Source organism: Gossypium arboreum, chromosome 6 (genome assembly GCF_025698485.1).
Source record: "Gossypium arboreum isolate Shixiya-1 chromosome 6, ASM2569848v2, whole genome shotgun sequence".
Taxonomy (NCBI): domain Eukaryota; kingdom Viridiplantae; phylum Streptophyta; class Magnoliopsida; order Malvales; family Malvaceae; genus Gossypium; species Gossypium arboreum.
In genome coordinates this window covers 140,556,175-140,574,232 of record NC_069075.1, presented here as the reverse complement: position 1 = coordinate 140,574,232, position 18,058 = coordinate 140,556,175, and the positions used below count along the sequence as shown (strand labels likewise).

At 31.0% G+C, this 18,058-nt stretch overlaps 2 protein-coding genes across 3 annotated transcripts; one reads left to right on the top strand and one right to left on the bottom strand.

Moving 5' to 3' along the window:
- Positions 1-5,303: 5,303 nt before the first annotated feature.
- LOC108483962 (transcription factor bHLH74) lies at positions 5,304-8,848 on the top strand. 2 transcript variants are annotated; one of them, XM_017787530.2, is made up of 9 exons: positions 5,304-5,870; positions 6,254-7,034; positions 7,111-7,344; positions 7,429-7,494; positions 7,584-7,652; positions 7,914-7,985; positions 8,070-8,216; positions 8,306-8,387; positions 8,473-8,848. In XM_017787530.2, the coding sequence occupies exons 2-9, from the start codon at positions 6,486-6,488 to the stop codon at positions 8,493-8,495; spliced, it is 1,242 nt and encodes a 413-aa protein (XP_017643019.1). In that variant the 5' UTR covers positions 5,304-5,870; positions 6,254-6,485; the 3' UTR covers positions 8,496-8,848. The 2 variants fall into 2 exon arrangements, with proteins under 2 accessions (XP_017643019.1, XP_052886101.1); XM_053030141.1 differs by lacking the exon at positions 5,304-5,870 and adding an exon at positions 5,891-6,043.
- A 2,856-nt stretch (positions 8,849-11,704) lies between these two features.
- LOC108483981 (probable xyloglucan glycosyltransferase 12) lies at positions 11,705-14,927 on the bottom strand. Its single transcript, XM_017787563.2, has 5 exons — positions 13,732-14,927; positions 13,317-13,625; positions 12,933-13,223; positions 12,732-12,845; positions 11,705-12,647 (listed from the first exon to the last, which is right to left on the bottom strand). The coding sequence occupies exons 1-5, from the start codon at positions 14,473-14,475 to the stop codon at positions 12,027-12,029; spliced, it is 2,079 nt and encodes a 692-aa protein (XP_017643052.1). The 5' UTR covers positions 14,476-14,927; the 3' UTR covers positions 11,705-12,026.
- Positions 14,928-18,058: the final 3,131 nt, after the last annotated feature.

The following is an 18,058-nucleotide window of genomic DNA, read 5'->3' as shown; positions in this document are numbered from 1 at the left end:
CGATAGTCATTGAAGACATACTACCTTAGCCCTCCTTAATCATGATCTCAACTGCCATCATACAATCAATTTCGATAATTATCTTATTAGAGCGTCTGTTCTGTACTATTTCAAGACCATGAAGGATCACCCACAACTCTGAGTTTACAGTCGATCCCCTTCCAATAAACCTTTGACAACCTCTAACCCAATTCTCAGAAAAAGCTCGTAGAACACCTCCAGCAGCCAACCAGTTCTCATCTGTGTTTGCGGCTCCATCTGTATTAATTTTGATCCATCCAAGATTAGGTGGTTGCCTTTTAGCCATTCCAAGCCTTGAATTTCCAGAAGCATTCCTGTTGCGAATTATTTCACAAACATTAAGGGCAAAGCACTTAGTACCTCTTACCGTATCCTCTACTCTGCCAATCTCATGTTGGAAAACCTATTTATTTCTATTTTTCCACAACATCCAACACATCACCGCAAACATAATTCAAGGCTCAATTCCCTCTGTTCCCATTTGAAGCTCTCCTCTAAAATTATATTAAACTTTGATTTGAGGGAAAATATAAACAATTTATGCATCAATTAAACCAAGTACATCTTTGTTGCCTAATTGGATTAAGTTAACCAAGTACATCTTTTTTACCTTTGCATATAGCGTAAACGTATTCTTAGTTTTATTCTATAACTAATTAATTATTCATATAAGTATAAATATTATGGTTAATATTTAATACATTATAAAAAATTTAATTCTATGAAATAATTTAAATACTCTCAATTTTTTCTTAAAATTATTATTTATTTATTAATGTATATTAAAAGGATTTATTTGTAAAATTTTATCAAATCATTTTTCAAATATTAAATATATTTGGATTTTTTTATTATTATGAATATTTAATAATTTAGTGTGAGTAGGTACATAGATGAGTTAGGTGTGGCATAACACTCATATGATATTTGACTACCTAGTCATTGAAGTGGGGTCCATTTTGAACATCACACGGTATGGGAAAAAATATCACATCAAATTTGAAAACCATCAATCACAAGAAGCACACATTTCGTGTAAAACGTTCCACAAAAAATTATTGAAATCTTGGGGGTTTTAATTTATCTCCATTTTATAAAACTTTATTTTAAAAAAAATTATATTCTCTAACACGAGGTATTAACATAATTGTCAAAGGTGAAAGTTTTAGATTTGAGTATTCCGGTCTATATCCACCATGCATAGGTCTTCAAATTTCATTATGCGTGGTTATTATATTTAGGTTTTAGTTTAAATAGTACTGGTTCTCAATTTATTTGTATTGTAATAGTTTGATTCTATTTTATAATTATTCAATAATTTATCCATATTTTAATAGTTTGATACTTATAGCTACTCGAACATATATTTATATTATACTTGTAATAAGAAGATTCAAAAGAGATAGGTGAATTTTTATTCAAATAATGCTTTTTTAATTTTTTTCTCTTAATGATGTTGTTATGGAATTATTTTTGAATGCAAAAATATGCTATTGAAAAATTTCATTGAAAAATAAAGATTTTAAAATAATGACAATGTCTTTATTATTATATTTAGTATATGTTTGTGGGTCCGGGCAACAATAATATATTAAGATTAGTATCTGATTGAGTAATGGCAAGATGTTGTCATTGGAATGAGATACCTAGTTAAACACATTAAGTGTATGTTAGATAATCGTGTATTGACCCATCATGATAATGTTATTGGATTATTATGGGAAGATTACAATAACTCTCATAATGATAATAATGTATAAAATTTTTAGACTCGAGGTTACCATAGTTTCGAGAGTACATTCATTTGGAAACAAATTATAATATAGAAAGTACATTACAATGAAATACTTGTTAGTATTTCGAGAGTGGTCGCCACAAGAATCATCTACAAACCTCAAAGTAATCTCTGAACAAACTAATTTTAGAATTTTCTTTCTTAATGAAGAGACAAAACACAAGGGATAAAACTAAGTAATTGTATCATATATATATATATATATATATATATTTGTGCAAACTGCAGCTATGTGATTTTATTGTTGATGGAAATTCAGGTTAATCTAAAGGAATAAGGTAGGACTTAAGGATTTATGGGGTTATTTATACTGTGAGGCTCGAGGCAAGCCAAATACATTCATTTGGGTAGTTAGGGAGTTTGAATAATCTCAAGCCAAATCTCGACACCCCATGGGTATTGAGGTCAGGCCAAATTGTACATGTTTGTACCTCAAGGGGTTAGAGTCCATGGGAAAATTGAAAGCTCGTAAAACTTAACATGCATGGTGTCAAGTAGAATTCTCTATGGGTCGAATAATTCATCTAGTTTATTAGACCCGATCATAGGTCGTGTCATTCGCCCAAGCTCAAAGGCTCACTTAAAAAGTAATAAAATTTGTAAAAAATATAGGCCTGAAAAATGAGTTTGGATAAAAAATAATGCTTGTTTTCTGAACAGGCTAGACCTTGAGTAAGATTTTTTTGCACAGGCCCGGGTCAACCCAAATCCATTGTTTTGCTGTCATTTCATTATTATGTTGTTAACATTTTGTTGTTATTGTTTGGATATTGTATAACTATTGTTTTATTGTTAATTTTGCTACCACTTTAGAGATGTTTGCTTGCAAAGTTGCAACTATGTTAGTATTATTTAAGTATAAAAATTTTTAAATATATTTTTAATTTGTTAGGAAACATCTATTTTAATGTTTTTAGTTTATTTGATGTATTATATTTTTAAAATTTATTTTATATAAAAATAATTTATAACAAATTAATATGGACAGAACCATTTCGGGCTTGGGTTTAATATATAATATTTTTATTTATTTTGATTACATATTTTTGATACAATACTTAAAACTATCCATAACCCCTCTTCAACCCATAAATAGGTAAGTAATGCGCTTTAGCACACTTAAACTCACATATTCCTGTTTTGGCAACAATGTCCATGCTAATCGAACTAAAATTCTATTGATCATTTTATTAATATTTTATAATATACATATTTGGTTTAGTTTTGTAAAATCATTATAATATAAAACATTATATGTAAGTTTTCAAAATGAGTTGAGGCTAGGATTAAAAAAAAACCATTTCGGAATCGAGATTGAAGTTCATGGCAATACTATATTTTTAAAATATAGATTTTAATATTTCATGGTATATGAAAATTAAAATAATCTTCTAACCAAATCAAAAGTAGAATCTAAATATATATACATTTTAAATATTTATTAAAGATCAAGTCGGATCTATGAATAATTTAAAGCAAAATAGATTTGAACATATATACATAAAAAATTATCTTTAATATTTATTATACTATATATATTCAAAATTTATGATTATTCTTTCTAACAATATTGCCAGAAAAAATACGGATCCAATCTCTTTGCCATCACTGTTCACAACTAACTCAAATTTAACAGAATCTAAGCTAAGTAAGCCGTTGATTTCGCCAATAAAATAAATAATATAAAATAAGAAATAAATCCAGCAAGATAACAACCAAGAGTTTAAGTTGACCAAAAAATAATAGGATTTGACCAAGAGTTTTAGGGTGGCTTTTTTGTGAATAAGGGCACCCCTCCAGCTGGAAAATCCTTACCACAGACAACTTACAAGGTAAATTTTATTTCATGATTAGATTCCATTATTCCTTATGTTCCTCAAAAAGAAAAGATTGATTTGTTGCTGCACCTCTTCTTATTAATTCAATTCAATTTAATGTATTATTTAATAAAAAAGTTGGTGTTATGGGAAAATCATATTATGCTTCTAGGTTTACTGTCTTCTTTCTGTGACTTGTCCAATCACTAGACACCTGTCATATTGCTGACTTCATCATCTCCATTCAATCCCCATCAATCACAAATTCAGAATGGGTAAATTGCACCCAAGGTCATCAAATTGTTAGTAATTTTATATTTTAGTTACTTAACTTCAAAAAGTTATAAAATAATTATTAAATTATTCAAAAAAAAATTTTGAGTCACTGGATTGTTAAAATTATTGTTATATGATTTTATCTATTCACACTACATTCACCAATCAAAAACTCTTTTTCTCTTTTTTTATAGTTCAGACTTTTTAAATAATTTTCTACTCTAATCTAACATAGAAAATCAGATTCACTTAGATCTGAGACATATTATTTTACTTGCCAATGGGTATTGATCTACTAAATCAATCGTTGAATTTTTGCTTAGAACTCACTAATTAAACTTATTAAAAAAATTAACAACCCAATTACTTAAATAAAAACTTTTGAATAATTAAATGATTTTTTTGGAACTCCATGAATATGAAATTGGATTGTGTTAAAAAGGAGGGTTTTGTGGGGGATGATTGATAATCAATGTGAATCAAATGATGAGCAAGGGCAAAATCATGTATAATTAAGAGCCATTTACATCAAATTACATTATCTTATCAATAATAGTATAAGATTTTATTATGAGTTATTATATGCTTGATTTAATGATTTTTCATTGAGTTGATTTTTTATGAGAAAAAAAATTAAACTTGGGTATTTAGATGTCAAAAATAAGTCATAATTGGAGTATTTTTTATACAATATCAAAATAAGAGAGGAGAGTAATATGATTTAAATTCATGCTAAATTAATGTCGATAAAAGTTTTATCCATTACTTCTATATAAGTCGAGACTTTATTGAAGCGATCTTAATATTGTATATTTTTTACCTTATTTTTAACTACTTTAGTTCATTTTCATTAAACCAAAATATAATATAATAAATATTAATCATAAATTAACCTTTTTTATTTTTTATATACATTCTCACAAGGAACATTTAATTATATTTATTTATAAAATGAGTTTTGTCTATTATTAGTTAAAAACTTAACATTTTATCTATTTATATTTTTTTATATTTTCAGACTTAACTTTCACTCTCAATATAATTCAATAATAAAACTAGTAAATTGTAATTTCAAATAATTTTATATTTTGTCAAACAAAAGTTAAATCTTATATTATAATTAAACGAATCAAACAAAACAATGTAATATATTACGCAATACGATTAAGTAATTTTATATTTTGTAAATCATACTACTAGATATTACTCGATCTAAATGCCCTTAAGGACAATCGATTAGTAAAAAATTTAATTTTTAAAATCTAATTTCCAAAATAATGAAAGTTTTTAAATAGAGAGATAATACGAAATTATATTTTTTAATAATAATACCAACTACAATCATAGTGTTGTATTTCTACATTGTATTGATGTGATTTTTTTAAAATATTGCTAAAAATTATGAAAAGAAATGAAGAGGGGGGCTTAGTTGGCAATGAGAGAGAAACAAGTGAGTAACAGCAAAGAGAAGACTGTCTTAGAATAGTTGGCAAAATGTGTCAGTAATGGGAAAAAAATAAATAAAGTAAAATGATCAAAGAAGGAAGCAAAGCTAGCTTGGCCTTGAAGAGAAGAACATCTCCAATGGCATCTAAGTTAAATATTGTTTAAATATTGAAAAAAGGGGAAAAAAAACACTTATAAATAAATCAAAAGATAAAAAATTTAACAAAGGCAAAAAAAGTAGCTTAGGTTCTGTAATAATTTAGGAACAAAGAGCAGTTGAGTGCAGTAGTTAGTATGTCTTTTAAAAACAAGCAAAGTTCCAATCTTTAATCTTTCTTACATCAAAACACAGTCTCTCTTATATGCTTTCTCTCTCTCTAGCCTTATAGGTTCTCTTTATATATATATATTAAAGGTTGGAATTTGATGCTTTGTTTGGTACAAGCGCCAAGTTGGTGAATTTGGTTTCCCTCAGGTGGAATTTTAAGCTTAGCAAACATTTGATGCTTTTAGAGGTAACCATAAAAAATACCCAATTTAGGGGAACTATGAATTTAGACTCTGCCCCCCTCATTTCAGTTCTTGCATAATTCAAAGTTAGGAAAAAAAAAATTGGATGCTTTGATAATAGTCTCTCAAAAAAGGGTTTTTTTTTTCCCTTCTCTTTGTTCTTGGAGAGTGTTTTAGGGTATTGATTTACTTTGCTTTCATCATCTTTGTACTAGTTCTTGTAAAGTTCATTCATTTATGATATTATCATCAAATTTAGAATCTGGGTTTCTTTTATTTTCTCATTTTTTTAAAGTTGTTTTTACCTTAATTTGATCTTAGTAAAGCATTGGTCTTTATCTAGGATCTGGTTTTTTAAAAATTCAATCTTTTTTTGTTTGTCTTACAGAAGAGTAGATTTTGATCCTTGGGGGGGACTTTTGAAAGAGAAGAGGTAAACAATTTAGTCCCTGTGAGATTCCATGGCTGATGCATTGGATTTGGTCCTTTTTTACTTTAACATCCTCTCAGTTCTATAAAGCTGCCAACATTATATTTTGTTTTCCTTGGTCAAATCAACTTGGTTCAGGTCTAGGTTAGCTTAGAATTTGGGGGTGTTTTTAGGGTTGGAACTTAGAGCTATGGCTAGTGATGGTAATGATGATTTAGGGTTTAAACACCATAGCCTTATGAATACTAACAACCCTTTGTGTGACAAAGTTGATGGAATGGCATTGAGTTCGATGTATAATACCAAGTCTTCGAATTCATCGGATCCTTTCTTTGGTTCCGGTTGGGATCCGATGGTATCGTTGAATCAAAGTGAAAGCCTTGGAGGTGGTTCTTCAATGGTTTCTCATATTGGATTTGTCAATTCTCATTACCCTCTCCTAATGGAGAATCAGGGTATTTGTGGGACTTCCCATTTTTCCCAGTATCAATCCGATCCGAGTTTCGTTGAGTTGGTTCCGAAGATCCAAGGATTTGGTACTGGGAATTTGTCGGAAATGGTTGGTCCGATGAGTTTACCACGTTGTACCCAGGGTTATGCTATGAATCATGAGGGTGGCATTGAAAGGGCTTCGACAAATAGTACGCAATCTCGTGATGATCCTCAAATTTCAGAGGAGGGTGTTGTTGGTGCTTCACCTAATGGGAAGTGTCGAAAACGAGTTCATGAAGCAAACCAGGTATATTGTTTGATTGAATCACAATAGTTTTGAAATTTTCGAGCATGATTATAATCGACTTTGTTATTTGTATTAGAATGCTGATGAAGAGCTGAAAAAGGATCCTTCAGGAGAAAGCTGTGATGTTCCAAAAGAACATGATTCTAAGAAACAGAAAACCGAACAAAATGCAACTGCTAATTCACGCGGTAAACAAGTTGTGAAACAAGCTAAAGACAGTTCTCAAACCGGAGAAGCTCCTAAAGAAAATTACATCCATGTTAGAGCTCGAAGGGGCCAGGCTACAAACAGTCACAGCTTGGCAGAAAGGGTAACTAATTGTTTTCATATCAAACGTATGATGTTTATTGTGTTTTTAGCTTCGTATTGAATCCAGAAATATTTCCGATTGTAGGTGAGAAGGGAAAAGATAAGTGAGAGGATGAAATTGCTTCAAGAACTTGTACCGGGATGCAATAAGGTAACTAGACCGATCATGGTTTCATAGTAGACTCTTTACTTAAAATGAAAACAAATCATAGATTATTTGATTCGGTTTTGTTGTTTTAGATTACTGGGAAAGCTGTAATGCTTGATGAGATAATCAACTATGTCCAGTCACTGCAACAACAGGTTGAGGTATGAAACCATGACCGGTTTTTTTTGTTTTACAGTAATACAATTAAGGAACTATAGAAAAACTTCGAATCTAGAAGTATAGTAGGGAAATTTGCTTCATTTGAATAATCGGACCGTCTTTCTTTCCTCGGTAAAATCCTTGGCTTAGGCCAGTAACTAAATACGAGCACCTCCCTTGGAAATGTTGTATTGCAGTTTTTTGCAGTATGATGTTTAGGACCGAATATTTCGATGATTTATTCCCTTTCTACTTCTTTGTAGTTTTTGTCGATGAAACTTGCCACTGTCAACCCGGAGCTGAACATCGATTTAGAGAGAATTCTATCAAAGGATGTAAGTTAATTCTTCAAATACAATTGAGAAATTATATATACCATCAATAATGATTATGAATCCTTACTCTCTCTCCTGTAATAGATTCTTCATTCACGAGGTGGAAATGCAGCAGTTGTCGGGTTCAACCCCGGGATAAACTCCTCTCACCCTTTCTCCTCCGGTATCTTTCCCGGAACAATCTCGGGCATCCCAAACACAAATCCGCAATTCCCTCCCTTGCCACCACAGGTAATCAATATAAGGATCAAAATCATTTCCTTTCTCGCCCGTTCTTCATCAGAACATTTTGATCCAAACGAATTCCGGTTTTCTTACAGACTGTACTAGACAATGAGCTTCAAAATCTTTTTCAAATGGGATTCGACTCGAGTTCAGCGATGGACAGTTTGGGACCAATTGGTATCTCATTCATTCAAGCATTGTAGTTATATTTTTGTTATATTGGTTTTCCATGTTTTTAACTTCAAGTTCGGATCATTTTCAGGTCGGTTAAAACCGGGGCTTTGACATATCGAAGAAGTTCAAATAAAAAAAAGGCTTAGTTCCTTCTAACCAGGCATTGAAATGTTTTCAAGTTGACTGCAGATTTTAAACTTATATGGGAAAAGCGAATTGAAGAACAAAAAAATTGTTCAGGTGTATAGGTGGGTTTTTTTTTATCTGTTAAAAGTTATTTTCCTAATTTTTAGACAAGGGAAAGATGAAATGTCGGAATTACAGATGATGTATATCGGATGTTGGAATTTTTTTTGTTTTGGTAATTGGTATTTTGTAGGGGGTTTGATGGTTGTTTTTGAAAGCTTGGGTAATTGTTTTAAGAAAATTTTCTTGTAATCAAGTTCTCATTTTTCCTCTGCAAATTTTCTTGGTAACCAAACATGTTTTTGGTTAGTCCATTGGATAATAATGCTATGGTTGAATCTCATTACGAGAGACATGGATGGGACTTTAAATTTATACAAAACTTAAGAGGCTAATTTAAATTTAAATTTATACAGAACTTGTAATAATAATGAAAAAAAGGCTAATTTCATCAAATTGTATGTTCATTTCTAAGGTGTTTTAATTGAATTTTCAAATTAAAATACTATTCTTAGTGGGGTTTTGGGTCTTCAACAAGTTCGGTATTGTGTTTGGTTGAGATTTTTGTTATTCTATTTGAGTCTTAACAAATTTATATAGAATATTTCGGAATGATTGAATAGGAACCAATAAGATTGAAGAATTTGTGTATAGTTGGACTCGATTCGATGACATATGGCATAAAAGTCATTTACTGGGAAGAATGTTAAGTAAATGACCTATATACCATAAGTTATAGGGTTGGGCAAATTCTTTAATTTTCTTGGTTTTGTTTGTTCAAACACTCTGAAGTGTTCTCACTCTGTGAATTCACCAAAGTTCTCAATAGAGTCGAGAGATAAAACCTCAATCGAGGAAAATATTAACATCATCGAAAGTCTATAACTTTCAAAAGTTCTCTAAGCTCAAAGTTCGATGAATTTCAAGATAATTTTGATGAGTTAGTTTTAGAAATTGAGATCATGAATTCAGAACACAAGAAAATAATTTTTAGGTTCAAAATCGAAAATAAATTTTTTTTTAAATAAGAATTTTGAAATTGAAATTAATTCAAAAAATGATTTAGAAGCTACCAAAATAAAGTGTGATTCATTTGAAAAAGAAAATCATGAATTAAAAGGGAAGCTTGAGAACTTGAGACAAGAAAAAAAATTGTCATAGAAAACTCATTGAAAATGTGTTGATTGTCATTATCATGACCATGACATACATACTTATCCTTATTAAAAAAAATGACTAGGTAATTTTTTATAGCATTCTTTAGCGAAGGAATAGATTATTAGATACGGTGAGGATGTTGGTTTTGTGAACTTTTAAGATGTAAATAAATATAAAGTTTCGTTGTGAGGTGTAGAAAATTAACATAATTATGTGAAAATTTTGGGATGAGGTACAAGCCCATAATATTTTAGTCACTTATGATAGGAAATCGACTCAACGCTTGGTATAACGTCAAGTCTTGAGTTCAATGAGACAAAATACATCATCAATATGTGACTGCTAGCAATATAAATATTAAATAATATATCATCCCAGTATGAAAAGTGCTAGGTATACGTAATGATAAATGGAAGGACGAGCATTATACTCTTAATAGACTCATAACATAAATATGTCAGAGTATTATATTTATGAAAACACTCTCGATGGGATCTATCTATCTATATGAGTGGAAGTGAAGTCGCTTTTAGGAGCTAAAGGGCTCGGCTCTAACAACACTCGTGAAGAGAGAGAGAGAGAGACACCTTCTCTAAATTACTTGTGTGTTAATTTAGAAGACTAAAACCATAAGACTTGAATATTTCAAGATATCAATAGATTTAGATACGCTTCCGCATATAATTTTATTCTTGATTTATTCTTAAATCATCTAACATGATAGATCTTAATTTATTGAATCTTATATCAGAATTTTACGATTATAGCAAATCATCCTCTCCTTATCTATGTAATTCATGTATATATTATGGTTCATTGAATCGTGAAAGGTGTCATCCTCTGTGCATTTATGTTGGCTTAATCCAAATCACAAACAAGGTTAGATAATCCTCTTAATCCACTTTTTTGGTAATTAGAATAACTTTAAATGAGGTAAGTGATGAATTTTCAAATTCAAACTTTAAAAATAATATTGTTTAAAATAACAATTACAAAAAATTTTAATTTACATAAATAATAAAACAAATTTATATGATAAAACCCGAAAATTTTTAACAGTTTTTAATAGAATAAATTAAAATATATGAATTAAATTGTTAAATTAATGTATAGACATGAACCTATTTAAAATTTTTGTCGTACAAGTGTTTGATGCCACTTGTTGCATCTGTTGGCTGCATGCTGAAACTGGACCATGGATTTCAGATTTTTTCTCAGAATTCAGTTTCATTGAATTTAAAGTTCCCTTGAGAATGTAAAAACTGTAAATAAAAGACATTCCCCAATTGACTTTTTAGTCATAGTTCATGCACAAACTCCACCTTCATCTCATCTATCCTCGGAAACATGTTCTGTTTTTCCTTTGCTTTCAATTAACATCAATTCAATTTTCTTTGTTCTTTTGTCATTTTCTTGAGAAAACTCTCATTGGGAAAATATATTATGGAAAAAGGAAAAACAACAATCCATGGGGGATCCCATCCTACATGTCCTAGTGTGGTCCAGCTGCTTCCCAACCATAAATTCGGTGAGCCAGCTCTGAGTATGGGCTACAAACCCACGGTTCAATGACTAGGACACTGGTTGGACCCCATTTGCTTCCCACCTACCCAGTTTACGTATTTTTGTGTCACCATCTCATTTAAGAGTTCGATTTTTGCTCAACTATTACCGTAAGTGATACCTTAATTTCAAAAAAAAAAGCTTAAACCTACCATTTTCCTATCTCAATGGTACTTTGAGACATGAAAACAAGTTCATTTTTAAAGCTTATTTTAGATAAATTTTTTAAAAAATCATCATGAAAAGAAAAATCATCATGAAAATTATAGATTACATTTCATTTTTTTACTCAAAAACAAATTAATTAATTAATTAATTATTTTTGAATAAAGGAGATAAAATGCAATCTATCTCGGTAACTCTCTCTCTCTCTCTCTATATGTATGTGTGTATATAAAAACAATGCACAATGCTTTGGAACTGTAATCGAATTCCTCATTGATTTTTGAACAACAATTTTTTCTTACAAAAGAATCAGAGACATGCTGAAAGAGTATCACCATTTTCAAGTGTACCTATGTCCAAATTGAGTCCCATTGTTCTATCAATGTTAAAACACAATTTCTCCTTCGTATCAGGTGGACCTAGAACCGAAATCTCGAGGATAGAAGATGATGAACACCGCTCTCAGCCAACCCTCTCCGCCGGAAGTTTTCATTTAGCAGACAATACCAATTCTCAAATTTGGTAACCACCTGAGTTCGAGTCCGCCTGTATTTACATCGACCACACTTTCTATAAAACCTGCTCACCAATTAAGTCTAGACCAACAAGAAGGAAAGATATCCCTTGAAATAGCAAGAAATAAAAATGGATACTCTGTGCTGATAAAAGACTCCTAGCTGAAGCTGTTAATAGAAGGAATGCTAAAGCTAGTTCCTTTGTATACATCCTATTATGCTTCTTTTGCCTACTCTTTTGTTCTCGAAGAATATTGGTTTTTGTTTCGTCGAGATTGCGTTCGGATTCACCGCGCTGTTGTTTTATTTCTTTCTCGACCAAGGATACAAGATCACCCTCGGATGATCGACCTGATTTCTTCGTAACAACCCATTCATATGCGCTACCAAGTTGGAAAAGACCGGAGATCATGGCGTTGAACTTGGTCACCGACATGGTATTCTCGAAAAGAAGGTAAGGAACAATGAATGGGAATGATTTCGGGGTTGGAAGGATGTTTAGGAATGACATTGTAGCAGGGATATAACAGACTACCCATGCCGGAAGCTCGGCCTCGGGAATGAACATTGTCATGGGGAGAATTATGCAGAAAAGAGTGAACGAATAAAACGGTAGGATCAGCTTTCGAAGCAAAAAGAACAGAAAGATCATATTGAATTTCTTCCACATACTGATCTGCATCCATCGAAATACACAACAAGAACAATAAGAATAGATCAAGAATTACGGGTTTTAAAAGTGTTTCAAAAAAGCGTTCACCTTAGCACGAATAATATCCGGCAAACAAAGACGAAACAACTGCATCGGTCCTGAATGCCATCTATGTTGTTGTTTCCTATAAGCTTCATAAGACTCAGGAAGCTCACACTGACACTGAAACAGATAACAAAAACCGGAAAAACATTAAAAAAAAAAGTGGCAGCTAAATTCAACTACCAATATCTAAAACTTGAGCTATACCTCGACATCATTGAGGAAAACGAATTTCCATCCATGAAGATGAGCACGGACCGCGATATCCATGTCCTCAACAGTTGTTCTTTCCAACCAACCACCGGATTCCTCCAACGCCTTAATCCTCCAAACCCCAGCAGTACCATTAAACCCGAAGAAATTTATGAAAACACCATTCACTTGTTGTTCTACCTCAAAGTGAAATGACAAATTAACATTTTGCAATCTAGTTAGTAAATTTTCATCTTTATTAACAAAGGACCACCTTGCTTGAACCAGCCCTACATCCTCATTATCCTGTAAGAGTTACAACAACAACAAAAGAAACACAACTAATTTCACTGCCAATTAATTCTAAAACATACACGATACATCAAGGAAAACAGTTACCTTAAAATGGGGAATGGTTCGTTTTAAAAAATCCGGTGCTGGTTGGAAATCAGCATCGAAAATGGCAACGAATTCGTATTCTTTAACATAACCATAACTCATGCCGGACTTAAGATTACCAGCTTTATAACCATCTCTGATCAGACGGTGGCGATATACAATCCGGGCACCGTCTTGTTGCCATTTATGTACTTCTTCTTTAATAAGCAGCTGTGTTGCTGGCTCATCAGAATCATCCAATACTTGTATCAAAATCTTCGATTTTGGCCAATCTAAATTACAAACTGCAGCTATTGATTGTTGATAAACCTGCAAAAATACAAAAAAAAGGAGCAAAATCTAAGCATGGGTTTATCATAAAATGATTAAAAAAGGGTCTTTTTGTGTGTTTTTTCTGGGTTTTAATTTTTATTACCTCTTTTTCGTTGCACATAGGGATTTGAACGAGGACCATTGGGAAGAAACCATTTTCTTCGAGGTCAATAATGGCGTCTTCTTTAGGGATTGGTTTGATTTTCTTGAACCGGATCCAAAAGCAACCCAAACAGAGTACAAGCCGGTCCAAGCTTTGTACAATGAAGAGGATGATACAAACATTAGCGAGGAATTGAAGAGGTGGAGCTAAATACCCGACCCGAATCAAAACCCAACGAGTATACAACCCGTCGAACAAATCCCTAACACCGAACGGCGCCGTGAAAATGTACTGTAATTGGAGTTTCGGGGCACCGAAATGCCAACCTTTGAAATACGCGGCGATTTCGAAACCGAGTAATAACAAGGATAACCAAAGAAACGCTTTGATGCAGTTATAGAACCGGGTTTTAACAGTTTTGTTTTCGGTCGAGGGAGAGCTGTCGTTGTTGTCGGTTCGACCGGAGATGACTCTGCGACGTACGGTTGAACCGAGACTGAACAATGTGGAAGCAACGGAAGTTAAACAACCGGCGGCACGGTGAGCTTTCAAGAGGAGTACCCAAGTGAGTTGCTTCGCGTTTTTACCACGCGCTTTCTCTTGCGTGACCGTCGACGTTTGAAAATCGGATTCCGATGGAGCTTCAAGTTCAACCATTGACCAGTTTGGGTTCTCCATTGTGACGACGACCGGAGTTCCTTTATGACTTCCTTTTCCCCACCAATTAAACGACGGCAGCGCCATTGTTGTGTTTGAAACTTTTCTCTTGGGTTAACCGTTAATGCTGTAATAAGAAAAAAGAACTAACAAATTAACACCATTGTTGAAATACGAAGAAAAACAAAGCTTCCCTTCAATGGCGAATCGAAATTTACACCAAATATTAAAAATCTAAACTTTGGGTTTTGAAGATGAAGCTTTCACAGTTTTTTTTTTTTTTTAAAAAGGAAGTTCCACAAAAAGCTCTTCTTATTCAATTACAGCTTGCAAAAAAAGGACAAGGCTTTAAAAACCCAAAAAGAAAAAAAAAATGGAAAGAAAAAAAAGATGGTAACAGCTCAACAGGTCTTTGATTTTGATATTATGTAAAAGAAAATGGATTGTTTTTTAAATTATTATGTTTTGGGAGAAAAAAAAAATCGAAATTTTACATACTTTTTTTTATGACAGACAGAAAACACGACAGTGTGCTGTCTTTCAAAATCAAGGGATTCAAAAAAGACAAAACAATAACAATTCCTTTTTACCAAATCTTAATTAATTTAACACACAACTGATTTTGTTAATGCATGTTTTCTTTTGTTAAACTTTGCTATTTGTCTCTATATCTTGTAAAAATTATGAATTTAGTCCTTATACTTTTAGTTCTTGTATATTTTGAATTTATCAATTTAAGTCCCCATGCTTTTTTATTTTTTAAATTTAATCCTAACTCAACCATTTAGAAGTTGCTCACCTAAATGTCAAACCTTTCAAAATGATCAAATAAGAGTCTAACCTTATTTAGAAAAAGCTAGGTAAATGCTTACGTGTTTAGAATAAAACACATAACACCTGAATCAGATATTGTATGGGAAAAAAAAGCTGTCAAAACATAATTTAAAACATGATATATGACATTTGAGAAGCCCTTATTTGAGCACTTTTAAAAAGGTTTGACTCTTATTTGAGTACTTTTATAAAGGGTAGCCTCTTATATGACCATTTTGAAAGGTTTTATCATTATGTGAGCAACCCCTAAAAGGTTAAGCCCCCATTTGAGCATTTAGTCTTAAATTTGTTTTGTTAAAGTCAATTACTAGTTCTACGCTCTGTGTATTGTTGTAGATTTACCATATCTTCTCCGAATGTATCATCCTAAGTTCCTTTTTTTTTCGAATTTTGAAATTCCAATATCGACACAAATGACAGTCATTAATCCATTAACTGGATTTTTAGTAAGTACTATGTGAAAATAACAAATTGACATAGCATTAGACATATGATAATATATTTATCTGATCAAATTTTAAAAATAATACAACTTAATGAATTTAACAACTATTATTTCATGAAGAGTCAAATTTTAAATTTTAAAAGTATAAGGATTAATAGCAAAATTTTACCATTTATAGTTGATAGTGACAATGAAAAATTTCACGAAACAAGGACCTTTAGATTTCCGATAATGACCATTTTTTTTCTTTCCAATCTTTTTTTCAACTAATGCTTTTAAACTGTAATAATAAATCAAACAACTTATCTAGAAACCCTAACCCTAAAACTTTTTAATAAAATCGAAATCATTGGATAATTTATGTTACAGTGTGATTTAACAAGAAAACAAAAAGGAAACAAATTATGTTACTGAAATTGTAAAAAAAAAAATTATGGTACTAAAAAGGAAACAAATCTAATTTGGTTTTTTAAAGAAAATTAATCATTCCTAAGTATCCGTACGGTTGGGATAACTAGATTAATTGTGGGTAATTTATAATTCGCACCTTAATTAGTGACTAATATTTAGGAGGGTTCAGTTTTCGTTATTAGGAAATCACTCAAGCATTAAATTTCTAATGATGACTAATTGTATACGTTAGATTATATCCATATCATTTTACACTTTCATATTAACCACTCAACGTGTAGATCATTTTTATTTTAGTTATTGAAATAAATATTTTTTAAGTCGACATATCGTACTTTAAGTTCACACAAATTAGATTTAATAACATTAATAAATATTTCAGTTAAAATGTTGAGTTATTAAAAGTACACATTTTAACTTATCATATCAAGATAATATTTTTTAATATTGAAAAGTGCTTTTAAGAAAAATTCTTGTCGGCATTTTAATTGAACTAGTTGAGGGTGATAGTTATTTGGAATGACTAATGTCATCAAAAAGTAGATAAAATTAAAATATAAAGATCAATCTCAAATATTATCATAATAATGGATCAAATTTGAAATTTAACCAATACAAAATAATGACAAAAGAGAGCAGTGACATGTGTCATGTAGCCATCCTTTTTTACAACGTTAGTATAGATAGTCAAAATACTCGATCCTAACGTTTAATAAGCCACCGACAGTTTTACTTAAAAATATTTTAATTAATAAATTCAGTAAAACGTTATTATTAATAGGAATAATCAACAACAATAATATAAAGGCACGATATATAGTACAAATAATAAATAAATCACTATAAATTAATGTATAAATGTCATGTCCGTAAAGTAGAGACGTGTATGGGCGAGCCGGCTCAACTCGAATTTTAAGCCCGTTTGTTAGGCTTAGGCCTAGCCTGGCCCAAAAATGGGCCTAATTTTTATCCAAACTCAAACAAAATAAAAATGCTAAAATCCGAGCCAGATCCAGCCCTCCCATATTAATTTTTATATTATTTTTATATAATTTTAAAATATATATAATACATAAAAAATACTAAGACAGATACAACTTAACAAGCAAATGTCTCTAAAATAATAACAAAATTAACAAATTTCTTTAAAATAATAACAAAATTAACAATAAAATAAGTTTTATACAATATCTAAACAATAACAACAAAATAGTAGCAACATAATAGTAAAATGATAACAAAATAGGGATAAAACAACAAAAAAAATAATATTAAAAAACAATATTTTTTGTCATTTAGTGAATTCGGGCAAGGCTCGAAAAAAATGCATTACCGAGGCCCAACTCATTTTTTAAACGAGTCTTATTTTTTGTCCAAATCCATTTTTTAGGCCTATATTTTTGCCCAAACCTTCCCACATTTCGGGAAGAGCCAAGTGGCCGGACCCATGAGCAGATCTACTGCAAAGTAATCTAAAACAATTTGTTGAAATTTGTATCCTAACCTCAAAATCATCAAATCAACTTGACGATGAGCATTCATCAGTCAAAAATAGGTTGCCAAAAGCCTCCAAGAGACCTACCACCATAATAATATACAAAAGACTAAGTCTCAGGTAGCGTATTCTTCTCCTCATCACCTTGAATCTATCACCATAACTATGATTTATTATGATAAAGCTCTTTAATAATGGTTCATGATAGATCTAGTGATACCTTTATATTGATAAATCTCATGTTGAAAAATATGGACGTTACATATATAACATAATTATTATTATTTAGTATCATAATAGGTTAGCCTAAATTAAAAGTGAGCTAATTTGGTTAATGTTTATTATGTTTTAATTATTAAATAAAGTATGGGTCAAATAAGTATAGATACTCTAACAACTCATTTCTGATTGATAATGGACTGATTAAAAATTAGAGCTACATAAGTTAATTTTTATAATATCTCATATTCAGAAAAGAGATAGTC

Coding starts and splice junctions, on each gene's coding strand:
- LOC108483962 (XM_017787530.2), top strand. CDS start 6,486: ATGGCTAGTGATGGTAATGATGATTTAGGGTTTAAACACCATAGCCTT. Junction 7,495..7,583: donor TTGTACCGGGATGCAATAAG/GTAACTAGACCG, acceptor TTGTTGTTTTAG/ATTACTGGGAAAGCTGTAAT. Junction 8,217..8,305: donor TCCCTCCCTTGCCACCACAG/GTAATCAATATA, acceptor GTTTTCTTACAG/ACTGTACTAGACAATGAGCT.
- LOC108483981 (XM_017787563.2), bottom strand. CDS start 14,475: ATGGCGCTGCCGTCGTTTAATTGGTGGGGAAAAGGAAGTCATAAAGGA. Junction 13,224..13,316: donor GAACCATTCCCCATTTTAAG/GTAACTGTTTTC, acceptor TAACTCTTACAG/GATAATGAGGATGTAGGGCT. Junction 12,846..12,932: donor TTTTCCTCAATGATGTCGAG/GTATAGCTCAAG, acceptor TATCTGTTTCAG/TGTCAGTGTGAGCTTCCTGA.